General features: G+C 44.0%; 1 protein-coding gene across 2 annotated transcripts in view; it reads left to right on the forward strand.

The window, feature by feature from the left end:
• ephb4b (eph receptor B4b) overlaps window positions 1-24077 on the forward strand; it is a 30893-nt gene extending 6816 nt beyond the window's left edge. Inside the window, exons 2-21 of one of the 2 annotated variants that reach the window (XM_040140691.1) lie at window positions 5257-5327; window positions 5450-5592; window positions 5709-6072; window positions 6457-6619; window positions 8747-8902; window positions 9899-10047; window positions 10336-10540; window positions 11812-11939; window positions 12026-12191; window positions 12521-12617; window positions 13060-13118; window positions 13210-13323; window positions 14928-15175; window positions 15274-15420; window positions 15528-15596; window positions 16232-16281; window positions 16406-16505; window positions 17032-17225; window positions 19671-19829; window positions 20096-24077. In XM_040140691.1, the coding sequence (XP_039996625.1) occupies window positions 5257-5327; window positions 5450-5592; window positions 5709-6072; window positions 6457-6619; window positions 8747-8902; window positions 9899-10047; window positions 10336-10540; window positions 11812-11939; window positions 12026-12191; window positions 12521-12617; window positions 13060-13118; window positions 13210-13323; window positions 14928-15175; window positions 15274-15420; window positions 15528-15596; window positions 16232-16281; window positions 16406-16505; window positions 17032-17225; window positions 19671-19829; window positions 20096-20201 (2888 nt within the window). In that variant the 3' untranslated portion in view covers window positions 20202-24077. The remainder of the gene's footprint in view (window positions 1-5256; window positions 5328-5449; window positions 5593-5708; window positions 6073-6456; window positions 6620-8746; window positions 8903-9898; window positions 10048-10335; window positions 10541-11811; window positions 11940-12025; window positions 12192-12520; window positions 12618-13059; window positions 13119-13209; window positions 13324-14927; window positions 15176-15273; window positions 15421-15527; window positions 15597-16231; window positions 16282-16405; window positions 16506-17031; window positions 17226-19670; window positions 19830-20095) is intronic. The other variant, XM_040140692.1, reaches the window with a different exon arrangement.
• The last annotated feature ends 2651 nt before the right edge of the window (window positions 24078-26728 follow it).

Genomic DNA, 26728 nt, shown 5'->3' on the forward strand with positions numbered 1-26728 from the left:
AGGCTACACAAACAGGGACAAGGTTTAACCTGCAGCCGTTTCTGACGGCTTGAGTAATGCTTCATTGCTACGGAAGAATTCAATTCCTGACAAGTGAAAATGAGTCAAAAGCGTCTCCTGACGTGTGCAGAAACAAACTGAGTCGTCTATCAAACTGTCACCCAACGTCAAGATAAGGAGCCCAAACACAAAATGCTAACAGCCAAAGAAAATCAGTCTGACCTTAAGGAGCCTGACAGCAGAGGGTGTATGAGTGTTTCACTGATAAAGAGGAGAACACGAGATTTAGCTGAACCTGAAAACACACCTGGACAAGCTGCACTAATGCGGTGTTTCATGTTTCACGTCCAGGAGAAAAGGCTTCAGGGAGGAGGACTCTGTTCTCTTGGGCCTAACGGTGTCGTGGGAAAATTTTCCCAACAAAAACAGCCTGATACAAAACTTTTCTTATCTTCAGAAAGTCTTTATTCAAAAGCAGCTGTAGGAAAAGTGTGTGTGGACAGGGGTTCGTCTTATATTCTGGCCAATACGCTGACAGCTGTATCAACAAGATGACTGCACTAAAAAGAAGTCTGATAGGTCAGATTCAGACACAAACTGTCCAATCAGCTCTGAGTTTAAACAAACACGGACGGATGTTGTTGGTGCAGAACGTACAGCTGAGTTTTAATAAGATATAAAAAAGTTTCAGTGTTTCCCTCAACACGTCAGGGCCTCAGGTGAAGGGTCAGTTCACCTAAATCACAAACAGTCTTATCCAGCGGTTTCTGTGCAGTCAGATACTGTAGTTCCAGTTTTATTTGTCCATTTAGTAACATCGAGTAGAAAACTTGTCTGTCAGAAACAGAGTGCGTGTCGTTTTTAAGGGGACAATTTTCTCTGTATGAAATCTGTTTGTAGCAGATTCGAGGGGAAAATAACAAGAAACAAACAAGACAGGAACAAAACCAGAAAGAAAAGGAATGAAAGAATGAGAAGTTGCCAAATGATCAGGTTTATTAAAGGGCAGGTCGCAGCCTGAGACCACACACACACACACACACACACACACACACACACTATAAACAGTGTATCTTGTGATAAGAGTGCATGACGAGTACAGGGGAATTACCATGACAACACTGGTGGGATGTTTATACAAGACACTTGCCCTGAGTGTGTGTGTGTGTGTGTGTGTGTGTGTGTGTGTGTGTGTGTGTGTGTGTGTGCGTGTGTGTGTGTGTGTGTGTGTGTGTGCTGTCTATATGCATATAAACCACACGCACACACTGGGATTTAATTGGCTCAGGCTGTGATGTTGATTAGAAATGTGTGCGTGTGTGTTTATATATAAACTCTGCATTTGTGGTCGAGTCTCATTCGCTCTCACTCTCTCTCTCTCCTGACGGAGCTCATGCTCTGTACCTGCTAATGTGTCCACGCCCCAAACACGTCAACACCCGTGGGATGGATGGTCGTGAAAGTCCTTACAGACGTTCTCGTTCCCCTCAGGATGAACTGAAATCACGCTGATGATCTTTGACCTCTCCTCTAGCGCCACCATCAGGTCAACGGTTTCATTTGTCCAGTTCTTTACCACCGTTTACTGATCTAAACCAGAAGGTTTTTGTTGCCTAAATCTAATCACTGGCAGCAGTCAGGATGTCAGAGTCTTAAACTTTGTCTGCCCACCACCCCCCAAAGCTGTGACGCTGAACATGATGCAGGCCAACATTCTTTCTGAAGCGATCAGTCTAACAACCTTAAGTTCTGGGAGACGGGGTTTTTCATGTCCGTCACAGACTTGTCATGTCTCCTCTGAGAAGATCAAGTCGGATCCAGTTTGTCCAGTTTGAGAAACCGATCTGAGAGTTTGAGGGTTTATCAGGGCACCAAAACTCTGCACCGAGGGTTTTTAACAGCGGGAGCCAGGAACGTCGTCACAGCGACAACTATTTCATGTCACGCCACAACAGTCGTGAGGTAAACAGTAGGACCACAGCGTACGCCGTGTTGCATTGCAGCAAAAGGTTCGACGTTTGTGTGAGTTAGTTAATTTCGCTTCAGCATTTTAGCATCAATCCCAACTTCTCTCTCTCAGGCCTCCGATTTTCTCACTCGGCCAAACTACAGCAGCTTCCTGCAGTGAACTGGCTTTGGGTACTTCATCGGTACCATGAAAGTACTGAGGCTGAATACCAGTCCCGATCACATGGCATGACATCACCGGGACATCACAGCCTGCGGCGTCGGAGAGCGAGCTGAGATCAGTGAGGCGTTCAGGTGCTGCAGGAGATCAGACACCTGAACCTGTGATGATCCTTCAGGAGGAAACCGGAGAGTGCGCGCGCACGCACGCACGCACACACACACACGCACACGCAGTTACCATGTGAGTGTGTGAACATGAAGAATTCATGTCAGTTACACTTCATCAACTCTCTTTAACTGGATTAATAATCTGTGGGAGTGTGAAAAACACCCTGACCTGTCAGACACACACACACACACACAGTATTGCCTCCCGCTCTCACTCATTTCCTCTAATTATTTCAGTCACTTCTCGTTTTAATTAACCGACAAGGAGAATGAAAGGTTCCGTGTGTGTTCTGTGTGTGTGTGTGTTCTCAGAGTATGCGTGTGTGTGTGTGTGTGTGTGTGTGTGTATAATTACAGCGTAGAGAAAGGGAAAGCAGCCATTTCGTCGTTCCGCTTGGCAGCAGCTGAGGAATGAAGCTTCTCTGTAATTCACTCTGAGTGTCTCAGTGTTTCTGCACAAACCACATTTACCGCACTCTGATATATGTTTCACAACAGTCCACAGCTACAGGATCACTGATCGTCTGCACCGAGAAAAAGACCAGAGTCTGTGGCTCAATATAAACGTCTTATATTGGGGTTGAATTTGTCCTTTAATAAAAACTCAACAAATGCGGGATCACAAACAGTCCAACAAAAACTGCAAAATCTGTCCAAAGTATAGTCCTTTGCATTTCAATGTGAAATGCAAAGGACTATGTATTTAGGTTTGCATTTTTTTATTTGTTTTGCTTTTCTTATGCACGTGAAGAAACTTACCAGCCCAACAACATGAAGGCTACAAACATTCTATGATACAACTCTCTGTCCGTTCAAAACAATATGTAATTTTCACATCCCCAAATATAAGATGACCCCACTTTTGCAAACATAATTTCCACCCGAGAAATTTGAGTCTAAAAAGACACACACCTTCCCCCATGTCGCTAAAACCCCCAAGGTTTATATGAATAGTATGGGACAAAAACACGGAAATTCTACAATTAATTATAGAAATATTGCAGTGAATCAGTGGGCTCAACGTAGCAACTAACGTGAACTTCATCATCATCAATTAATCTGCTGATTACATCCTTTGGTTTGTCAATAAAATGTGAGAAAATAGTGAAAGATCCCCTCGTCCAAGATGATGCGTTCAGATTATTTGTTTTATTCAACGAAAAACACAGAATGCAAAATTATCCACTTTACAATCAGTCATGACAAAGAAAAGCGGCAAACCCCTCACATTTTAGAAGCAGCGAATGTTTGGAGGTTTGCTTGAAAAGTGGTTAAAACGATTGATTGATTATCAGAATAGTTGCAGATCCATTTGTCGAGACTGAGTAATCAATGAATTGACACATTTTGCAGCTGTGGCTCAGTGGAAGCCAAGGCCCTGCAGTAATATGAGTCTTTACTACTAGACCAGTCGATTAGGCTGGAACAGTGTGTTAAATAAGAAATAAAGCAGCACGTTAGTATCAGTAGGACGGGGATTATTCCTCAGCTCTTCATGACCCACCCAGACTTGGTTTTAGCTTGGCCCGACCAGCTCCTCTGTAAATCAGACATGGGGTCCTTGTTGGTGTCAAGCTCTGAGGGTCTGTGAGGCTTAAAGGGAGAAGAGTATGAGAAATGTCTGCATATCTCACTGTGTGAGTGTGTGTTAGCGTGTTCAGTATGTGTTCAGTGTGTGTCGAGGTTAAGCCTTTTTAGCCTCCCTCCTCCAGCACTGATTACAGGTCATTTTTCATGACTGATATTACAGATATGCAATACTAATTCATTTGTGTGTGTGTGTGTGTGTGTTTTCTATGTGTGTGCGTTTCTCTGTGTGTGTGTAGGTGGGTTAAGCCTGGTCTTCTTCACCTGTCCTCCCTTTCAGTAGAAAGACAGAAAGAGACTTTTGTATTGACTCTCTGTGGTTTTACTTTCCCTGTATGAAGTTCTGTGGTTTGTGTGTGTGTCTGTGTGTGTGTGTGTGTGTGTGTGTGTTTGTGTGTGTGTGTGTGTGTGTGTGTGTGTGTGTGTGCGCATGCAGAAAGTGATGTGTGTGTCTTTGACCTTCTGCTAGTTTTACTGAATTGTTGTGTGTCAACAGATACAAGTTTAAAGGAGCAGTCCAGCATTTTAGTAGAGCCTTGAGGACTTTAATAGAGAACCGTGCAGAGGTTCCCAAGATCATTCAGGATGTTCCAGAGCTCACTGAGGAGAACTCAGAGGGTTTATCAGAGCTTCAACTTGTCCTTCAGGATGGTCAACAGTTCTTAAGGAGGTTTCAAAGATTACTAAGACAGTTCCAACGGTTCTTGAGGAGTTTGTAGAGATTCTTGAGCGGGTTCCAGTGGTCCATGGGCTGGTTTTAGAGGTTCTTGGGAGGTTTCAAAGGTTCCAGTGATTCATGCATATGTTTTAAAGGTTCTTCAAGAGGTTCCACAGTTTCTTGAGGGGATTGAAGGGACCTTTAAAGAAGTTGTAACAGGCCTGTAGGAGGTTCCACAGGTTGTAGAGAACATGTGTGTGTGTGGGGGGGGGGTTGCAAAGGCCACTGGGAAATTTCAGAGGTCACCAAGAAGGTTGTAGAGCTTCTTGTGGAAGTCTCAGTGCTCTTTAGGGAGGTTTTAGAGGACCATGAAGAGCCTCCAAAGAACCTTCAGGAAATTCCTTTGGTCACTGAGGAGTTCTAGACAGTCTACAAGAGGTTCCAGTGGTCCTTGAGGAGGTTTCAGGTGTTCTTGTGGAGATTCTAGTTGTTCTGGAGGACGATGGAGAGGATCTTTAGGAGGATGGAGAGAACTTTTAGGATTTTGGATCCAGAACATGTTTAACCTAGCTCAGCACAAAGAGTGGAAGCGGGTGGAAAATGGCTTCAAACCACCAAAAGCCGTCATATTTATTCCTTTATTTGCTGCATCTTGTTAACTTAATGTTTTTCTCTGGACCCGCTCAGACTGACTCTACCTGTCTGTCTTTCAGAGGTGTTGATGAACACCAAGTTTGAAACATCCGACCTTCGGTGGACGCACCATCCTGCTGACGACCCACAGGTACACACAGCCACTGAAAGTGAACCTGTTAGCTTTCAGCTAAGAATTTACTATTGATTTCAATGAAGGATGCTAATCCATAACCACTCAGTTTCCCTCCCTGCCTGTCTTTCTGTCTGCAGTGGGAGGAAGTGAGCGGATTGGATGACGAGTCTAATAGTGTGCGGACCTATCAGATCTGCACACCAGACAGTCCATCCTCCTATTGGCTGAGGACACGCTGGATCCCCCGCAAGGCGGCGACCACCCTCTACGTCGAGATCCGGTTGGTCACCTTAATTCAGACTTACTGAGAAATGAGTATTATTATTGATTAAACTTGGATCAGACATAAATAATAAAAACATATTGATCCAATAATGACTTAACATGTTCCTTCAGGTTCACCATGATGGAGTGTTCTGGTCTGAACCAGCGTCACTGTAAAGAAACCTTCAACCTTTATTACTACCAGTCTGACAGTGACGAGGCCACGCCGACTCAGCCGGCCTGGATGGAGAACCCGTACACCAAAGTCGCCACGGTCGCAGCCGACCACCTACTGCGGCGCGGCGGTGAGCGGCGCTTCAACGTCAAACTGCTGCGCCTTGAGCCGCTGCAGGGGATGGGGCTTTACCTGGCCTTTCACAGCCAGGGCGCTTGTATGGCGCTGCTGTCTGTACGCGTCTTCTACAGGAAGTGCCCGCCCCTCCGCCGCGCCTTCGCCTCCTTCCCTGAAACCATCCCCCACTCTCTGGTGGAGCAGGTAACCATGCCATAACCACGGCAAAAGCAGGGTTCAGTAGCCAGCATGCCCCAAAAAACACTCAGAGAGAATGAGATGATTTATTTTGAAAAATAAAGCCAGTTTTTTCAAAGTAAAAGCAGCATCATTTAGAGTTCAAAAAATAAAAGCACATCAGTTGTGCTGTTATTTAGTCAAATAAAAGGTCTGCCATTTATTTTCCAAATTAAAAGCACTGTCATTTTGCTTACAAAAAGGGACCATCATTCGTTAACAAGAGAAAAGCTCAATCACTAAGTTTGAAAAATAAAAGTATTGTGATTGTTACTGACAATTCAAGAGCACAGTTTCTCTTATTTTCAGGCTTTGATTTTGAAACTCTTTTCAAACCTGTGTGTGTTACAGGCTCAGGGTGCGTGTGTGGAGAATGCCGTGACGCCGCCTGGAGAGCAGTCACGACCTCCCAGCATGCTTTGTGGCGAAGATGGGCAGTGGGTGGGGCAGCCGACGTCCAGCTGCGCTTGTCGCCCCGGATACGAGACGGGCGAGACCGACGTGCGGTGTCGGGGTGAGATAGTTTAGTTTACGAAATAAAAAGAATCTTCATTTAGTTCATTTAGATTTTTAGAATTAAAAGTTTTGTCACAAAGTTAAAGACATCATAATCTCAGCGGTGATTATAGAGACTTTATTGGTTATTGGACTCGTCCTAAAGGACAAGCCATTTGGACTTAACTTGAATTTGTGCGTTAGGACCTGAGATTTAACTTGACGTTGTCTTAAAGGACCTGAGACTTAACTTGAGACCTGCTTTGATAAGAGTTTTTTGAGACATGACTTGAACAACTCTGACCATCATTTATTTAACAAAGTAAAAGCACTGTCAGTGAGTCTACAAACCAAAAGCATCTTCAGTGTGAGAGGTGAAGTGTGTTTTTTCATTATCAGCACTTAAAATTCTTTCTTTTCAGAACACACCACACACACACACACACACACACACACACACACACACACACACACACACACACACACACACACACACACACACACACACACACACACACACACAGTCAGTGTAAACAGAGGGCAGTAGTTTACACAGAGAGAGGCTGCAGACGATTAGAGAGACAGAGAGAGAGACAGATGTGTTGACAGTCCGGGAAGAAGGGTGAACAACATAGTGGTTTTACAGAGAGAGAGTCGATGTAAAACTTTACAGAAGCAGGAAGAAAGAGAAGATTAATCCTCCTCTATTATAATTCTTGTTTTGTTTTCTGTTCTCACAAAATGTTCTTTTGTTACTTTGATGCTTTAAAAAATACACAGTCCTGTGCACTCAAAGTAAAGTGAGGATTCTTTCTAAGCTAAAGCCATGAAGAGTTTTTTATTTCTCAGTGAATTTCATCCAAAGTGCAGTAAAGAGAAGAGAGAGAAGAAAAAATGTGTTTTTTCTGATCCTGGAAGTTCAGCCTGAGTAATCGATTTTTGAGCTTTATATTCCTCACAGACAGGATTTTACATCTTTGGTAAGTTATCAGAGAGAGAACCATTTCATCTTTCATTACAACTGTCGGGAGATAAACAGTAGAAACACACTGCTCCCCGTAGAGACTAATCTACCAGGAATGTGCCCTTCCATGTGTTTGACTGGCCTGGCTCAGATGCGTGAGGCGGCAGCGTTTTTTTCACACTGGGCTGAACACTGCCTCACAGGTTCGCTGTGGATAAAAGCGCAGAGGCGACAGACGGTTTGGTTGTCGAAGCTTCCTGTTTTTCTCTGTGAGGTCTGAGGTCAGCTGACTGCAACCAGGATGCGTTGCAGTGGTGACACCGGCCGGGGGTCGCTTCTGCTTCTGGTTATCCCCGCGGACATACACTCACACAGCGGAGGGGGCTGAAGTAAAAGCCTGGCTGAGTGAAAAGTTCAAAGGTTAACTTCTGCTGCTTAAGCTGCCCGGGACAGCGTGTGTGTGTTTGCGCGCGCTCACACACACTTGCTTGTCAGGGCTTGGCAGTCATGACATCATGGCAGCACTTTCCACATCCTGTTGAAGCCAAGGTCGCTTCCTGTCTCTGATTGTCTCTGTGAGGCTGCACTCTTCCCTCTCTCTCTGTGATGTTCCTCATCCGGACTCCATCAAATGATTGTTCAGAAACAAAGAGACGTCTGCCGTTATTCTATATTTTCTCTTACTCTCAACAAAGCTCATGTGTCCATCTCGTCATACTTTCTGACTTCCCTCCTCTGTCCGTGGCTTTGATTGGTTCCAACTGAAGACATAAATCTTTAAAAACTAAAAACCAAAAATCTTTTATCAAACAAACAGAGGGAAACCGGTGACTTTGTTGGGGACTATTTTCAGTGGCGGATTAATCCGCATCTGGTGCCGTAGTGAGTATATGTGGCAGCGGGACGGCGTGTGTGTTTGAGTCTAAATAAACTAAAGTGTGATGAAGGAACATGTCACCCAGTGCGACAGTGTGACTCACTGATGTGTTTCAATAGTCTTTGGTAACAGTGGAGCTCTGAGGCTCAGAGGAACCAGGTACGTCAGAGACTCAGTGTTGGTCTGAGTCTGAGATCTGATGATGAGAAGAGAAATAAAACCAGATGTATCCTTTAAAATCCAGCTTTGTGATAAGATCAGTTTGAGATGCTAATGCTAATGCTAACCTGTTTCTTTTTCTTCAGCCTGTCCAACAGGTCAGTTTAAGGCGGGGTCAGGACCTGGCGGGTGTAGCCCTTGTCCAGCCAATAGCAACACACATGTCCCAGGCTCCGCCTACTGCCCGTGTTGCTCCGGTTACCATCGAGCTGACTCTGACTCTCCACACGCCGCCTGCACCCGTAAGGCTGACCTTTCTTTCTTTCTTTCTTTGGAGGTTTGAGATATTCTGACTTTTTGTTTGTCCCATACACGAGAATAAAACACTGGACCCTACATTTCCCATGATGCATGTGGATAGCCACGTCTTTAAACTCCACACCCTCCAGGCCTGATGACATCACTAAGACATCATCAGGCCACAGACAACATCATAGTCTAATTGTAAAATTGGGTCTCTTTAATGATCTGCACATATGTTGTAATATTTTCAAACTCTTAAATAGGTCCTGAAAAGTTACCACATTTACACACACACACACACACACACACACACACACACACACACCAACCACTCCACATGCCCCTTTAACTACATCGCCCCAGGCAACGACAATTAGGCCAAATTAATAGGCTCATTACCTCTGTGTGTGTGTCTGTGTGTGTGTGTGCGTGTGTGTTTGCGTGTGTGTGTGTGCTATAATTTTAGGGCCGCACAGGTAAGAAACGACTGCGCACGCACGCAAACACACACACGGGTTTTAGGTTTCAGTGATGTGTGTGTGTGTTTGTGTGTGTGTGTGGAAGCGGAAACTTCTTATCTATCAGGTCCTCCATCAGTCAGCTCCAAACAAAGAAAGCAAATAAAAGGTAAAGAAAGAAAGAAAGAAAGAAGGAAAGACTAAAAGAAAGAAAGAAAGAAAGAAGGAAAGAAAGAAAGAAGGAAAGACAGAAAGAAGGAAAGAAAGAAAGAAAGAAAGAAGGAAAAAGGAAGGAAGAAAGAAAAAAGGAAAGAAGGAAAGACAGAAAGAAAGACTAATTATAAAGGAATGAAAATTGCAGAGTTCATCAAATTAGATTTTTCAGAAAGTAGAGCAGTTACTTTTATATTCTTCCAGGCCGGCTCTGATTTCCCTGCAAGTCTAAACTCTGAGCCAAGACCTTGTCTTAGCCAGTGCTAAACGTCCCCTGGTCTTATTGGACTTTGGGTGAACTCTGACCTCTGACCCCTCCCCCAGGCCCCCCCTCAGCTCCCCGCTCCATCGTGAGTCAGATCAACGACACCACGGTGACTCTGGAGTGGAGCGAGCCGCTGGACCGAGGAGGACGAGGAGACCTGACCTACAGAGTCCTGTGCTCCAGCTGTGGGACCGTCACCACCACCAAGGTACGCCACCAAGACCAGAAACATCAAAACAAGGTAGATCACCTAGAACAACGACAAACGGACCAGAATCACCGCGACTATTTAGACCAGGTACAATAAGACCAGATAGTCCAGTTAGACCAAAAATACCAAGTCCAGTTAGTTCGTGAACTAGTATACCAGTTGGATTAGAGCCACGAAAACCGGTTAGACCAGTGAGAATAAGAGCAGGTAGTCCAGTCAGACCAGTATCAGAAGTCAGTCAAATCTCATCTCCCCTGACTCTGCCCCCTCCCGTCACCCCTTCAGGGATTGGTCGGTTCCTGCTCTCCGTGTGATGACAGCGTCCTGTACCGTCCGGCGCAGCGCGGTCTGACTCAGCGCCGAGTCGTCATCTGGGGTCTCCGCCCACACACCAAATACACCTTCACCATCCAATCACTGAACGGCATCTCTGCTCTCAGCCAATCGGAGCCAGCTTCTGAGAGAGTCAACGTCACCACCAGCAGAGACGGTACATAAACACATACACTACATTACCCAGAATGCCTTCCATACCAACTTGTGTCCGCTGACCTGAAATAACTCTACATTCATATAAATATGTTAAAAGAAGATAAATTCCTATTTCAAAGAGGATTTATTGATTGACTGATTGATCCCCTCAGTAATTGAGTGATTGTTTTGGTCTTTTATTCAGGTTTACGGAGTTTTTAATAGTTAATTAATGAAAATGTGAAAAGGCCTATTCAACTCAATATGACCATTAAATTCAGTGATGGTTGTAAATTAATTCAATTAACTAAATTCAACCATTTTTTCCAAATATTCTCAGAGTGGTAAAAACACAAAAGCAAATGTCTGTGTTTCTTTTTATCTTCCACTTCCAAATATTTATATGACACTTCCTGATATGGTTCCAGATTTATGGTGGGAATTTTCAAACTCTCTATTCAGCTCAATATATATTAATTTTTACGCATTATTTATATCACTATGAATGTGTCACCGTCAACTGTTGTCCCATGGTGGTTGCTGAACCAGACATTAGCATAACAACGCAACAGACGACATGTAAAACAGAGGTTGGTCAGGCAGAAACGCGGGTGAAAGAAATGATTTGTAGCTAAAAAATAAGAAATCCAGCACGTATGTGATTAACTATCTAATGAGTTTGTTAGTTACTACTAAAGGGCCTAATTTTCATCGGAAGAAATAACTGAAAGTTTAGGTCCCGCCCAGAGTCCTTAGCCCCTCCCGCGAGATGCTGATTGGACAAGAAGTTTCCACCAATCAGAAACTTGTAGTTCTAAATGTGTAGTTTTCATAAACTGATTTCATTCCCTCCATTAGGATCCTGATTAACTTCATCAACATCAAATCCACCACAGCTCAGAAAAACAGCGGCTTATCACACAATCCAAGTGAAAAATGCAAAAAATTATAATAATAAAATAAAAATAAAAAATAAAACGAACAACACAGCACAAACTGTAGCTCCAACAATAAGTCGATTTACAGGCAAGTAACAAACATTGCTATAAATACATACTATAAATATAAATATCTATATATCTAAATGTGATATAACATTACAAACATCATCTATATGTAAAAGAATAGGATGAAGAGGGAGACTGAGCTAATAGATGCTGTTTTAGGAGGAATTACACCAGCAGAGAGAGAGAGTCCCGCGAAACCACAATTCAGGATTTTCAGTGTGATTGATTGTGGTTTTGGTATTATAGATTTATTGACTGAGGATCGGTTGGTTTGTGTGTGTAGTTCCTCCTCCAGTGTCCAGTTTGAGGAGGGCAGCAGCCTCAGAGACCAGTCTGACTTTAGAGTGGAACGTTCCGGTTCTGCAGAACCAGTACCAAATCCTGGACTACCAGCTCCGCTACAGCCCGAAGGTACACACGCACACACTCGCACACAGTCGCACACACGGGACCAATCTGATGGACTGTGACGTAACTGCTGGTGTCATTATCATCAGGACGGCGAGGAGGCGGGTCAGTGGCAGTACGTGTCCACCAGGTCTTCTTCGGCGGTGCTGACGGGGCTTCAGCGCGCGGCGCAGTATCAGGTGCAGGTCCGCGCTCGCTCGCAGGCCGGCTACGGATCGTTCAGCGCCTTGAGCAGCTTCTACACGCAGCCCGAAGGTGCGGGTACAGACGTTGACGGGATGCTCTTGATTCTCTCTGCTGGTGTCCTGTTGGGTTTCTGGTTGTGTCAGCGCCGCCTGTGTCGTATTCGTTGTTGTAACAATCTTCACATGCCGCCCTTTCTCTTGGATTTCTGCTTTACCTGGTGAAATAACAGAAAAAGAAGAGAAAGAACGTTTCTAATGAAGATCGCTGCGCTGCTGTTGAGTTCCCGACCTGATTCCTGCACCAATAAAAAAGGAAAAAGAGAATATAAATAAAAATGGTTGAAAGATGAAAACCCCCCATAGATTATTGTTTATTGATCTGTTTGTTTGCTCCTGTAGGTGCGAGTAACTCTCAGCTGGTGGTGACGGGAGTTCTGGCCTCTATGGGGATACTGCTGCTCATCGCCGTGGTGATGGTCGCTGTGTACTGTTACCGGTGAGAGAGAGAGAGAGAGAGACAGAGTGTGTGTGTGTGTGTGTGTGTGTGTGTGTGTGTGTGTGTGTGTGTGTGTGTGTGTGTGTGTGTGTGTCTGTGTGTGTGTGTGTTCAGGATGCTCCCTCCCTGCCTACCTCAGCAGAACAATGGAACACTGACCTCAGGTTCACACACACACACACACACACACACACACACACACACACACACGCACACACAGAGCAGGGCGGGACACATCGACTATATTAAGACGGAGAAACACGACACTCTGAGAGAGATGGAGAGATAGGGAGAGATAACATTCCTGAGAGAGAGAGGGAGAAGAAAGTGTGTGCGTGTGTGTTTGTCTTCTGGGAAATGAAGAATCCCACAGCTGCTGAAAAACTGAAGACCTGTCTCCCTCTCCACCTGTCTCTCTGTTTTCTGCCTGTCTCTCCATCAGCAGGAGAAAGAAGGATTCAGAAATGAGCGATAAGAGCGGACACTACCCGATGGGACAGAGTGAGTAGCGCTTGATTCGTTTTTTAAGTCGTCTGTGTATCCAGCCGAATGATGACAGTGATGGTGATGGTGTGGTGTCCTCACTGTCTAGCGATGAAGGTGTACATCGACCCGTTTACCTACGAGGACCCCAACGAAGCGGTGAGGGAGTTCGCCAAAGAGATCGACGCCTCCTTTGTTAAGATAGAGGAAGTGATCGGAGCAGGTAACCCACCTGTCTTTCTGCTGTAAACACAGTTGGTTCAAACCCCCCCCCCTTCCCTCTGCAGTTAAAACTTTAGTGAAGCGCTACACCAGCATAGGGGTGTTAAAGAACCTCATAGGAACCCAACCTAATTTTTAAAAACCCCCTGATCATCCAATAGCCATTTTGGGACATTGTCAACCCTTTCAGTGAATCCAGGAATCTGGTAACATTTTAACTCAGTAACTTTTAGTAACTTTTTTTCGGAACGTTAGAAACTTTTTAGTGCCAAAGATACTTTGATTTTAGGACTCAAGGAACCTTTTGAAGAACTTTTTCCAGAATCCAGAAAGTCTAGTATTTTACTTTAGTAATTGGGGTAGCTTTTTTTTGGGGTTGGCCTTCTATGAATCTATGAGACGGAACTTTTGAGGTATCTGTGAATTCATTAAGTAACTTCTTCGGAACTTATGAGCAGCCCAGCAACCTTTTTTAGAAACTACACTATCACTGAAACTGAAATTAAGACACTGGCGCTCAAACCCTGGAGGAACAGAGCAAAAATGTTGTTGTTGTTTCTGTAGAGCCAAAACACACTGCTGGGTGTTACGAAGACTTACACAGACTTTTATTTTGTAATGTCTGCCAGAAGAGTTTGTGATCTTTGACCCCCAAAAAGAGAACGTTAAGTTTCCCATCATCAGGAGAACCTGGGTTCACGCTGTGAAAACATCAAATCTGATTTGTTCTCCAAGATGAATCCTGTTTTATTAAAAGTAAACATGTGTGTGTGTGTGTGTGTGTGTGTGTGTGTGTGTGTGTGTGTGTGTAGCCACTGTAACAGTAGTAGTCTCTGGTGATGACATTAGTGAGATGTAACTGGATAGCAGTTACTGCGGAAACAAGGGTGCAAGGTTTTCACCACCGGCTAGCAAACACACACACACACACACACACACTCTCACACACACACAGACCACATGTATGTGAGTGCTGTATGAGGTGTAGACGTGTTGGTATGTGCTAATGAGCCTTAAAGGAACATTACACCTCTTCAGTATTAAAACATTAATCCAGTTTATTGAGTAGATTCAGGACTGGGTCAGGGTTTGTGGTTCAGCTCTGCTGTGACTGGCTCCTTTGGTTTTTCGATGGAGACTGAGAGACCTCATTAACTGCTCTAGTACATGGAGTCCCTCAGGGTTAGATTCTTGGTTCTCTAATGTTCTCCCTTTAAAGAACTGAAAGACTCTCCTCCCCTTTAAGTTCCATGACTTTGACAGCTTCCATCTTCTTTTGATTAGATCTGCTCAGTCCAGTTCTCATTTTAAGGGGCTTTTAAAAACTCATCTTAACATATCAGAATTGATCTTCTTTTAGTTCAACTGGTATTTATTGTTTATGTAAAAGTTCCTCTTGTATAACACATTACAAAACCTTTGGCTACTTTTTACTTCTTAAAATAACTATAATAATGACAACAACAAATAATGTAATTTGATGGACAGTGCCATTAAAAAAAGACATCCTTACTGAACAGGTGCAACAGACAGTTTCATTATAATTACAATTTCCAAAATCTCATCGAAATAACCTTTGTGAAACCCACCGATGTACTTGTCCAGGTGAGTTTGGTGAGGTGTGTCGCGGTCGTCTGAGGATCCCAGGCAGGAAGGAGAACTACGTGGCAATCAAGACGCTGAAGGGCGGCTACACTGAGAAGCAGAGGCGGGACTTCCTGTCGGAGGCGTCCATCATGGGTCAGTTCCAACACCCCAACATCATCCACCTGGAAGGTGTCATCACCACTTCCTGTCCCGTCATGATCCTCACTGAGTTCATGGAGAACGGCGCGCTCGACAGCTTCTTGAGGGTGAGACGGGCAGAAATAACAGTTCGGTCTTTTCCTCTGCTGTACTCTGTTTAACCACATCTTTACCTGTCTGCCTGTCCACCTGTCTCTCTCTGCAGATGAATGACGGACAGTTCACCACCATCCAGCTGGTGGGGATGTTGCGTGGGATCGCAGCAGGGATGAAGTATCTGTCAGACATGAGCTTCGTCCACAGAGACCTGGCTGCCCGCAACATCCTGGTCAACTCAAACCTGGTCTGTAAGGTGAGACAGTCTGCCTACCTGTCTGCCGGACCACCTGTCTGTCCATAGGTGAGTTTGATAAATCCTCGTCAGTGGCTGTAACAGTTATAAATTTTCTTTGTTTTCAGGTGTCAGATTTTGGTCTCAGCAGGTTCCTGACTGAAAACTCTTCTGACCCAACGTACACCAGCTCTCTGGTAAGTCAGCTCCTAAAAAAGTAAACAAGGTTGCACCCAATCACATGTGAACCTCTTTGTTGACATGGAAATACTAAAAATAATTGTTAAACTGGATTTAAATGTTCTAAAAACAACCATCTCACAGATGCAGTCCAAAGCTGTATGAAAGAGGGTTAATCTGTATTATTATTATTTTTTTATTCATACCGATGACAACCGTGCAAGTGACTCAGTACTTTTCCTTTAATATTAAAAGTCTTACTGCCTTTTTGTGGAACTATAAACGTTAGTCAAAAACTATTCATTTTATTTTACTTTTTGGACAGAAAAGCCCTAAAGGAACATTACGCCTCTCCAGTATTGATAACATTAATCCAGTTTATTGAGGAGACTCAGAGACTGGGCTGGTGTGGTCGGTTCAGCTCTAGTTCAGGGTTCTGTAATTGGTCCTCTGTTGTTTTATGCAAATGCAGTCCATCTACCATTCTGTCATTCTCTCTTCAAATTACTCAGTCAACTTTGTCCACATTATAGAACATTTACCCCAATGTTTTCTAGCTCTGGCAGTCCAAACCATTCCATTATGCTTTTATTTTGAAAGAATTGCTACCAGCATCTTTCCATCAAGTAACTGACTCTACCTCATGTCTCAGGGAGGGAAGATTCCTATTCGATGGACGGCTCCTGAAGCCATCGCCTACAGGTGAGTATCGGTACTGCAGGTTGTACTTCTGCCACTGTAGCAGCTGCAGAATTGCAAAAGTATTCGTTTTTTGTCATGCTACAGTAATCAATTTGTGATTATTTAATTGACCGACTCATTGCAGGAAGTTCACGTCAGCCAGTGATGCATGGAGTTACGGCATCGTCATGTGGGAAGTGATGTCATACGGAGAACGACCATACTGGGACATGAGCAATCAGGACGTAAGGCGGAAAAAAAACACAACTTTCTGTTCAGCCCCTTATTCTACGACAGGTTGTGGCAGTTAAAAAAAAGCATTCATCCTGAAACGGCGTAACCATTACAAAATGCTGGACCGCAGCACATGTACCTGCTGTGGAAACCAAACAATTAAATTAGTGGTAATAACAAAACAAGCGGAAAACAAAAAAAATGATTGAGTTGTCTTTAGGAATTAAAACAAGTCATTTGATAACTTTAGAATTATTGGATCATTTTATTCACTAAACCTAAATAACTCAGTCAAAGCAGCTGAGTCTGATGAGAAACACGATGTGTGTGAATATATTATGTGGCCAAAATAAATAACTAATCAACATTTCTAGTTTTTAAAACTTCTGAAACTCCGATTTTTACATCGTAGTTATTTAAAACAGATGAACGAAGCGCATCGTCAGATCAAAAACAAATGCAGAAGTAAGAACCTCTCGGAAGAACCACAACCGTCGGTCTGCACCTGTCTCACTCTCCCGTCTCTCTCCGTGTCAGGTGATCAACGCCATCGAGCAGGACTACCGGCTGCCCCCGCCGCCGGAGTGTCCCGCCTCCCTGCACGCACTGATGCTGGATTGCTGGCAGAAGGAACGAGCCAACCGGCCGCGGTTCTGTGACGTGGTGGCGGCGCTCGATAGGCTGATCCGAAACCCCGCCTCCCTGAAGGTGACGCACCCGGATGGACCGAGGTGAGGCTTGGTAACGCACCTCAGTAAGGAGGGAGAGGAGGGTGGGGGTTTGATTGGCGGCTGTGGAATGCCATTCTTGCACCAGCTGGTGGCTTCGGGGGTCAAAGGTCAGAGTCTGCCATGGAGACACGGGCAGTGGGCGGGGCTTGTGGGCCGTGTGATTGACAGCTGTTTATACAGACAGAGTTGTTTACATGAGCAGGTGCAGAGCGGTTCACATTCCTGGATTAAAGCTCAGAATGAAGCAATATCCCGTCTGTCTGTCTGCTGTCTGTCTCTCCCAGCGTTTCTCCATCCACGTTTTCCTTTTCAGTTTGTGCTTAAAATGACCTGGAGTGAAGAAGAGCAGAAGTAAAAAAAATAATCCTGGAATCGGGTTAAAGAATGTCAATGTATAACTGAGCAAAGTTGTTTTTTCCGCCCACCTACAGTGTGACGGTCCACAGTTGGATGTGGATTTCACATTAGCAGCGTACAGCATCTCCTCTGAGGAAAGCAGCAGACCCTCATACATAAGTTAAACCTCTACCATGTTTTCTGGGATTGCCCCGTTATCAAAGACCATTGAAGTAGATACACAATGCCCCACGAGACTTTTTTAAATGTGAAATGACCCTTCAAAGTAAGACCACATATTTTGGGTATATACCTCAGAATGGTGGAAAAGAGATAAATATTTAACGAATGTACTGCCGGTAGCTGGTAAAAGGACTCTTACCAGGAAATGGTTATCACAGGAGGGTCCGACTTTAAATGCATGGCTAGGAATTACAACGGACATTAACAAAATGGAGAAGATAAGAGATTAAAGCATCTGTCAATCAGAAATTGGGACAACTTTGCTTCGCTCTGGGAAAAATGGGTGAACTATGTAATGCCCCAGAGGCCTGATTTTATTTTCACGAACCAGGGATTATGTTATAGAAGATGTGTCTTTCCCACTACGTTGTAGAGAAAAGATCACTGCCTATCTGCGCATAGTTTCTTCTCATTGTCTGTCTCTTTGCTAAGCACTATTTTGAGACTTATCGCAAACATGATGTATGATGTATACACACAGTATGTGAAAAAGATCCTATGGAATGTTTGTTTAATGCCGACGGTCGATAACAAATCAATTAAAAGAATAACTCGCATAAACTGCCAATGTCAATACAATAACATTAAGACTCATTCTGAAAAATAAAAGTCCCGTGGTATGTTTATCCCCTTGTAGACTTGACACGCTGACGGTGAACATGACTCGGTACATATAGGCTAAGACCAGACTTAAAATCATTAAGTCTGTGTTTTTGTGCACATTTCATTTTGCCAGCAAAAGAAATTGAGTGGAAACGCCTGACATACAAAAAACGTGTAACATCATCTGTGGACAAAACACACTGAGCGGATAAACGCCGACGTACGTGAAGCGTGAAGAGAGGAAACCATCAGACCCGTGAGGAGGCTGGAACCTTCCTCACATCAACACACGAACACATGAAACTAAAAAAACTGGCCCAAAACTTGACTCAGACAGCGTATCCCTCCTTTCTGCAGGTTAAGACCTACAGTTCTGGATGTGCGTCAAGGAAAATTTTGACATTTAGATAAATTCTCTGTCCGTCCCCTCTGTTTCCAGGCTTTATGCTAAGCTAAGCTACCAGCTGCTGGCTGCAGCTTCATATTTAACTACAGACACGAGAGTGGACTCGATCTGAGCATCAGACTCAGGGAGAAAGAAAATAAATGGATTTCCTAAATTTGTCAAACTTTTCCTTAAACAGTGTGACATTTTTAGATGGATTTTACGTCATGCGTGGTGTTAGCAGCTACTACTTTAATAGCTACGACAGTGAAATATCGCTATGTCGTCATTATGTGTCTGTCCACTGTCTTCACACGTGATGAAGATCAGTTCATTGGTGTCATGAGTCCTTAGGGGACTAATGAGGGAGGGGTGGAGTTTGAAAGATGTGGCCGTTTACCAGGCAGGGAAGCTTTACTGAAAGACACTATCTACTGCATTATGGGAAATGTAGGATTCAGCGTTGTTGGATTTTTGTTTTTTTTTGTTTGACCCATACAGGAGACTAAAAGTCAGGATACCTCAACCTCTGCTTCACAGATTTTGATCATTCCAACAATTTTGTGGAAGTGCAATATTAAGTCAAACAGTACTCCTTTAAATCTTAAATCTTCAGACACGATAAACAACAGAACATTAGTGGCGTACATTTCAGTGCATAAATGGATGGAAATGCACCATAAACTCACCGCCAGACTTACAGAAGTCTGGAAGTCTCCCAGGCAGTCAACATCTGTTTGTGTGATCAAGCTTTCACATATTTACAGTCTCGAGCTGCAGGTCTGAACCTGCTGCTGAGCTGATACTGGATGACTCCCTCCTCCTCTGTCTGGTTCAGTCACATTAATCCTGTTGATCTGTCTCCGTCTGTCTCTCAGCTCGTCCCAGCCTCTGTTGGACCAGCGTGTCCCCCCTCCTCTCTCGGCCTGTGGTTCAGTCTCCGAGTGGCTTCGAGCCATAAAGATGGAGCGATACGAGCAGAGCTTCCTGCAGGCCGGATTCACCAGCCTGGACATCGTCTCACAGCTCAACACTGAGTAAGATGCATATATACTCACCGATACTTGTATATTTGTAAAGCATGGTGCACATATGACTGTTTTTTAAACGTTTAGAATAAAATATAAATTGTTTGAGTCATTAAAGTGTGAATAAATTGGATTTCTCTTTAAATCCCCTTTGTAGAGTCAAATTAATCTAATTTCGACATAAACCCTTTCATAAATATTTAACGGTGAGGAGTTTTTTTTGGTGTTTTTCTGGCTCTAATCTCTTTCCATACCCTCTGTCTCTGTTTCCGTAGAGACCTGCTCAGAGTGGGCGTGACCCTCGCCGGCCACCAGAAGAAAATCCTCTCCTCCATCCAGACGCTCAGAGTACACAAAACCCCGTCCACCCTTCTCTACTGACCAGTCAAAGCCCCGCCCTGCCGTACTGTCCAATACCACAACACTCAGGATGTCGAGCCCCGCCAGCTCTTTTGTATGACCACTTAACTCCGATCCATCTTTCTGACCAATCAGAAAGCCCCTAGGACCACCAAGACTCGGCATCCTGATGGTTGGACCAATGACAGGTTGTTGTGAAATTTAAAAAGCACAAAGAATCAGAACACTAAACATTTAGCGAGAGTTAATGCTCTTTAAGCTTCATACTCTTTGACTCAGGTGCAAAAAGACTCCACCTACCTTGTTACTCTGACCAATCGGAACAAAAGAGAGTTGACCACCAGCAGCAGTAAGACTTCTAAAGTTAAGCGAGCACTTGGCTGGTCAACACTCAGGACATACGAAGCCCTGCCTTACCAAACCCGTCCGGCCGACCCAATGCTCAGGAAACCCAAAGGTCCTTTCTGAAACGACCAGTCAGGTCAAGGTTAACCTCGCCTCAAACCCTGGACTGCCAGCAGTCACCGGCTAATTAGCATACAACACAGAAAGGACATAGGAGGACATTTCTCATGCAGATTTAGTTAAACAGACGTTTCTTAGTGGACGCAGATTATTGCAGTTCTTGGTGTAACTGCTCGCTCTGGCCCTGCTGTTATCACTGTGCCCCACCCACTGCAATAAAGAACAGCTGGGATTGGTTCCCAGCCCTGTCCATCCCCACAGCAATAGCAGGATGGTGGTTGGCCAGCTGGATTGCCAAAGACTTGAGATTTGGGATCTTCCCGTGCTGCAACATTGACGCACCTATTAACTGCAAAAATGGAAATACAGAACCGGATGAATGCCTTCGATTTGTTTTCTCAATGTTCTACTGGTGTTCAAACAAAGAAAACCCTTTAATGGATGAGCTGATGGTCAAAAGTAAAGCTGCCACTACGACTGCCGAGGACAGAAAGACGTTTAGTAAGAACCGAAGGGGATTGAGTCGTGAACTGGGTTGTGTTGGAGTGAAATTTCAGCACTGTGGATCTCTCTAAATACTCCATTGGGAATATTCTGGGATTTTATCAGGCCATTTTTGAGGAATTTTAAAGAATGTTGTGGAATTTGGACAACACTGTGGAGGAATGTTTTTGAGTCCAAGGAATTCCCAACAGACTGGTCGGTAGTGTCCATCAGTTTGGGAATATTTACCTGAGGGACATCAGGACATTCTGAGGGGATTTCCGTTGTGTCACGTCAACATGTTCCGGTAAAGTTCTACAGAGTTTCTTACTCTCCATAACCTGTGAGAAATCTTCTGGGATTGCCTCAGAACACACTGGTGAACGTCCTGAGGAAATCTTCACGAATCTTCGAGAACAGTGCCCAAGCTCTCATGGAAATCCTTCAGGAACTGTTATAGAACGTCTCTAAGGTTTTTTTTTCGAGATTACTGTGATTCTTCAGGTGCTGAAATTCCCTAGAATACTGGGAGACTTTTAGGATGCCTTTCAGAAATATTAACATTACAATACAGGTCTCTTGAAAGGACGGCAAGTTTTTTATACTCCTGTTCGGCTCCTATAAATAGTTGTCCAGAGTATTGTGGATTTCAAACTTGTAAAAGTAATTAAATGTACTTTACTGAGGCTGGGTTCCCATACTGAGTGATCTACAACTATTTTCAAACCTTAAAGTGATACTACACCCAAAATCTTTGCTTTTAATATCAAACACGAATTGTTGCAGACTTGAAAGGTTTGCAGTTTGGTCTGGTTGGTGGTCAGCCGTTATTCGTTCATGTGAGATACAGTGGATTCCGATGTGAGTATCAGTTTGAAGCGTTTCAGTTTCAAGCCTCTGAAACAAAACCACCTCTGAGAAATATATCAGTCTCCAGGGACTTTAGCTGGTTTTTCAAGAAGTAAGGGGCTGGTTTATTGATGTCCCAGGTCCCTGAGTGTGGGAACCGTTGCAGGTTTGACTGCTACACCAGAAATATTAAAACTATTTGGATTGTAGAACTGTTGATGGTTTTGTATTTTAGCACTTTTTGTACCTGATATTTGATCATGATCATGTTTTTAAGCAGAGCAGGAGATCAGTGTTTTTTATACTAAACGTACGAGTCAGGAAATTCTGTCATTTTCATTTAGTATTGAAAGGAAAAACACAAAAATGTTCAGGACCAAAGATCACATCTGAAGTCAGTCAGTTGTTTTTTTTCCCCACAGGAACAAGAGTATCTGTCTTACTCACTACATAAATAGTTCAGTAATGCCCCAGTAACCATCCCGACCACTTCTGAAACACCAGGAAAAAACACTGAACACGTCCCAAACATTTGGCAGCTCAAAACCCTCATTTTTGCTCAGTTTCAGCGCTTCCGCAGTGTTGTATCTGTTCAGTCTCGTCTGTCCGGCAGCCAAACATTCATTAGTGTGATAAGAGAAGCCATGAGATGAGCTGGAAAAGCTTCTAATGACATTGCACAGAGTTGGCAAAGGGTCTTCTGTCTTCATTTTAACTAAGGAAAGAAAAGCGGACCACTGCTGATGCTTTTCCGTTACAACAGGTCTAATCAAAGCGGTGTTTCAATTGTTCAGATTTTTAATTCGATTGATCTTTCTCCGAGGGGGTACACGGCCGTCGGTGAGCACAACACCAGACCCGTTTGAATCACTGAGCAAGTCAGAGATGCAGGTGATGATTCAGGGTTCTGGAAACAGGCTGCTCTTGCACCGTCCTGGCTAAAAATCCAGGTAATGAAAACCATCAGCCCGTTGTTAGATGCTGATGAAGAACTCAGCCTATTATTTTCAGCTGTCTTCCAGGTTTCTGTTACCACAATAACTCGGCTTTGGCCGCAGGACCAAAGAGCCGAGCGGATAAATCGGGGCAACATCTGGAAATCAGGTTAAGCTGAACCTGGTTAAATCAGCAAGATTTTCCTACTTTGATTCGGTCTGCAGACTAACTAAAAACTGACTGACTTCAGGACTCCTCACTGTCACCCATTGGTCCACTGACTTGTCATTTAAACCACTAACTAGCCGATGACAGCGCTACGGGGAGTGTTTCCACGACAACTCCCAACTTTTTTATAGTGTACGGTTGCATGATGAGGGTTTGCGTCAGTGGCCTTCACATTGAAGGCCGCTGCAGTGATGTCATGGTTGTTGATTCTGTTGATTGGCTGATTCAGGAGCTGAAGGTTCCTACTGGAAATCATGTGACCAAGCCTTAATAGTGCATCCAGACTGAGGTCAGCTGCGGCCCTTTCACTTTCAATGGGCGCAGAGTAACGTAAACATTATATCTTGGAAAAGATATGTCATCAAGTCCGTCCTCCGCTGTAGATTGACCCTGAACGGAGCTGAGGAGGACCTGGTCTGGATTCTGGTTTCATATTGTGGTGGGAAACACAGCAGCTGAACCTGGATCAGCAGCAGCTCTCTGTCTTTTATAAAAAATGAAAATAAATTACTATTATTATTATTATTACTATTGTTATATAGGAGATTGTCCACTGGCCGTGGGTAGTGTCTGTCAGCCAATCACAATAAAGATGAATCGTCCTGCTAATGAAATGTCCTGCTGTCAGTTTGTTTGTGTAACAGGAAGAGCTGATTTTAAGTGTTTCGAACCAAGTCCATCCCCGCTTGGTCACATTAAACCCAGGATCGGTTCAGATCCAGCAGAAGCTACTGTACAATGATTAGGCAGCCTAGTCCACGTGGGCTTGGACTGGAAACGGCTTTACTGGCGGCAAAATGAGCCTTACTGGAAGTATTTTAGTTCAAGTCTCTTTTTCTTGTAGTTCAGTTGACTCACTATGTTTCACATTACAAGTAAGGAACACATTTACAAAGTATTTAGTGCTAATTCAGTAAACTTACAATTTTAAGGCAGTGGCCACTGAATTTTATGTTCAAACAACCTCGTGGTTTTTTTTGCTTGTTTTTTTTTTTTTTTTACACTGCATTAATATTTCAACGGTGTAAATTGGTTTGGTTAATTTGTCCTGAACGGGCACAACTGAACCATGAACCAATGAAATGTGAGCAGGATTCGGATTTACGGGAGGACAGAAAGTAACTTTGGTGATTTGTTACTAACTTGACAAAGATTAGATCAACTGATGGGCCCATCAACAGGCTTGAAGGTTTGTGTCTTGATGGACAGAAAACTCTTAAAGACAAATTGGAACCAGACACGCACACGGGCACACGCACGCACACACACACACACACACACACACACACACACACACACACACACACACACATTGCGCTGCATTCAACTTAACTAGGAAGGTAAGATCGCTCTCTGGGGGTTATGAAGCTCAGTGTCCTGACTGTGGTTGCAAGACCCTTGAAGTTAAGTCTCACAGTCCAACTCGAGTCCACAGCTCTGGTAAGAGGTCTCAGGTTTGACCCCCTCAGTGGTCTTGACGGCGTCTACGTTAACACCACATTTCATTGTTATGGCTGCGTGTGTTCCTGGTTCTCTCTCTGTCCCTTTTCCTCTCCTGTCTTCTCTGTAGCTCTGCCCAGGAGCTACCTGATCAGTCATCAGTGAGGTGAACCTGGCCTGGGAGCAAAGCGCTTAAAGGTCCTTGCCAGCATCGGAGGGGAGAGGCCTCTCAGCCTGGGACTTTATTTTGTGTTGTTGTTGTGTTTTGATTTTGTGTCTTTTGTAGTCTTGATTTGGTGTCTTGGTTGTTTTGTGTACTTGTGTTAATAAATTCCACGGATTTGGTCGCTTTAAAGGTGTTTTCTGTGGTGGATTTGCGTCAGTGGTGGAGTGTTGTACGCCCCCTAGGGCCGCCCAGGGGTGAGGCACACCATTCATTCATTCACCTATTAAGACCACATGTAAACAGGGACAAACAGCTGTGTCGCAGAACAGGCCTCATGAAGTCATCCAATAAAATCTAAACTGGAGCGTGAGGATTTAATGAAGGTTGATTATTTTCGTGGCCGGTGGATTTTACTTTGTGGTCTTTCCCAAAGTAGAAGCTTATTATTGGAGCAGCTGGTAACAGCTCTACCCATGAAAGACGCTGAGTTGTCTGTAAAAAACTAGATTATAACCCTTGTTTCAGTGGCATTTGATGACCATATTTCCAACATGATCCAGTTTGTTAAGAACTCTGCGTTTTACTGTTTTTACTGGCAAAAGTGGTTAAAAAGCGAACTCCTTTAGAGACCTCACAGTGCCACTACACAGGTGCGCTCGGTTGCTTCCGCCTTCAACAAGGATTAGCCTGTCGGAGATTTGAAAAAAAATTTCAAAATTCAAAAGGTCGTTATAGTGAGCTCAGGTTTGCTTGGTGAACGGCCCCAAACAGTCACTGTGCCAATGGATCTGGGGGTTTACTGACCCAGTTTGTGCTTTTTGTGGATTCTTATGACATTCAAGTCAGAGATAAACATCTTTGAAAAACACTCAAACACACTTCATGCTGCTCTGAAAATATGTCCAGAATCTTTAAAGACTCTACAGCCTGGATGAAAAAAATATTCTTTCTGCTGCAGCATGAAAAAACAGTTTGGTAAATCTTTATTTTAGAGGTGTGGTCTCTGGAATGAAGAAATGTTGCTGAGAGTGTAACAGCTCGGTCTGGAGAGTGAGTTTTATTTTTGATCATCATCAGTGTGAAATGCAAAACTAAGGAATTTCCACCGCAGCTGTAACAGGTGAACAAGCAGTTCAACCGACCTGCGGCACCAACATCGGTGAGATGAATATTCACTGATCTGTAACGTACGGCAGCTCAGAGTCATGAAGAATCCACGTGAAGAGGTTTTGTTCCCACAACTCTGAAGGATACAACGAGCTATTTTTCACTTCCCTGCTACATCTTCTCCATTTCCCTCAGAATTAGCACCAAACTTTGGCGGCATTTTTTGGAAATGTGCCTGTAATTTACAGCCAAAAACCAGCTCAGTTTTGGGAAATTATCAGGAAAGATTCCAGGAAATTCGTTGGAAAATACAGGACCTGTAAAATTAAGTGTTACCAACATTTTTACAATCTTTTTCCAAAGCTGTGACTTGCTGGAAAAGACGTGTATGTCCCTGCTGTTTTTCATTGACCAAAGAAACAAGTGTTATTTTTGTATTGGAAAACACAGGATAATAGAAAGCAAGGACACAGGTGTGTAGTTGTTTAGCTCTGTGACTGTTAATACATGAGAGGCCAAATTCACCTGACTATACAGAGAAAACTCACCGGAGAGTTTTCTCCCTCTACTACAACCTGCAATATCGGAGCGAAGCAGTGACGACAGTGTGTCCGTTACCTTGCACGCGAAGACTCGTCGTCTCCACGTGACGTTCACCAGATTCGTTTACACTCGCAGGAACAAACAGTTCGGCCTCCGACCCGCAGGTACCGCACAGACCACCACGACTCCTTCTGCGTGTGGGACGATAGAGGGATGAGTGTGTGAAAGACAGACAGAGGACCCGATGGAGGGGAGCTGAGAGACGTAAGTAGTTGCCACGGTGACGGCGGCCTGTCCTCGGTGTAATGATCGGGTAGTTTTGGTGTCGTCG

Source organism: Xiphias gladius, chromosome 12 (genome assembly GCF_016859285.1).
Source record: "Xiphias gladius isolate SHS-SW01 ecotype Sanya breed wild chromosome 12, ASM1685928v1, whole genome shotgun sequence".
Taxonomy (NCBI): Eukaryota; Metazoa; Chordata; class Actinopteri; order Istiophoriformes; family Xiphiidae; genus Xiphias; species Xiphias gladius.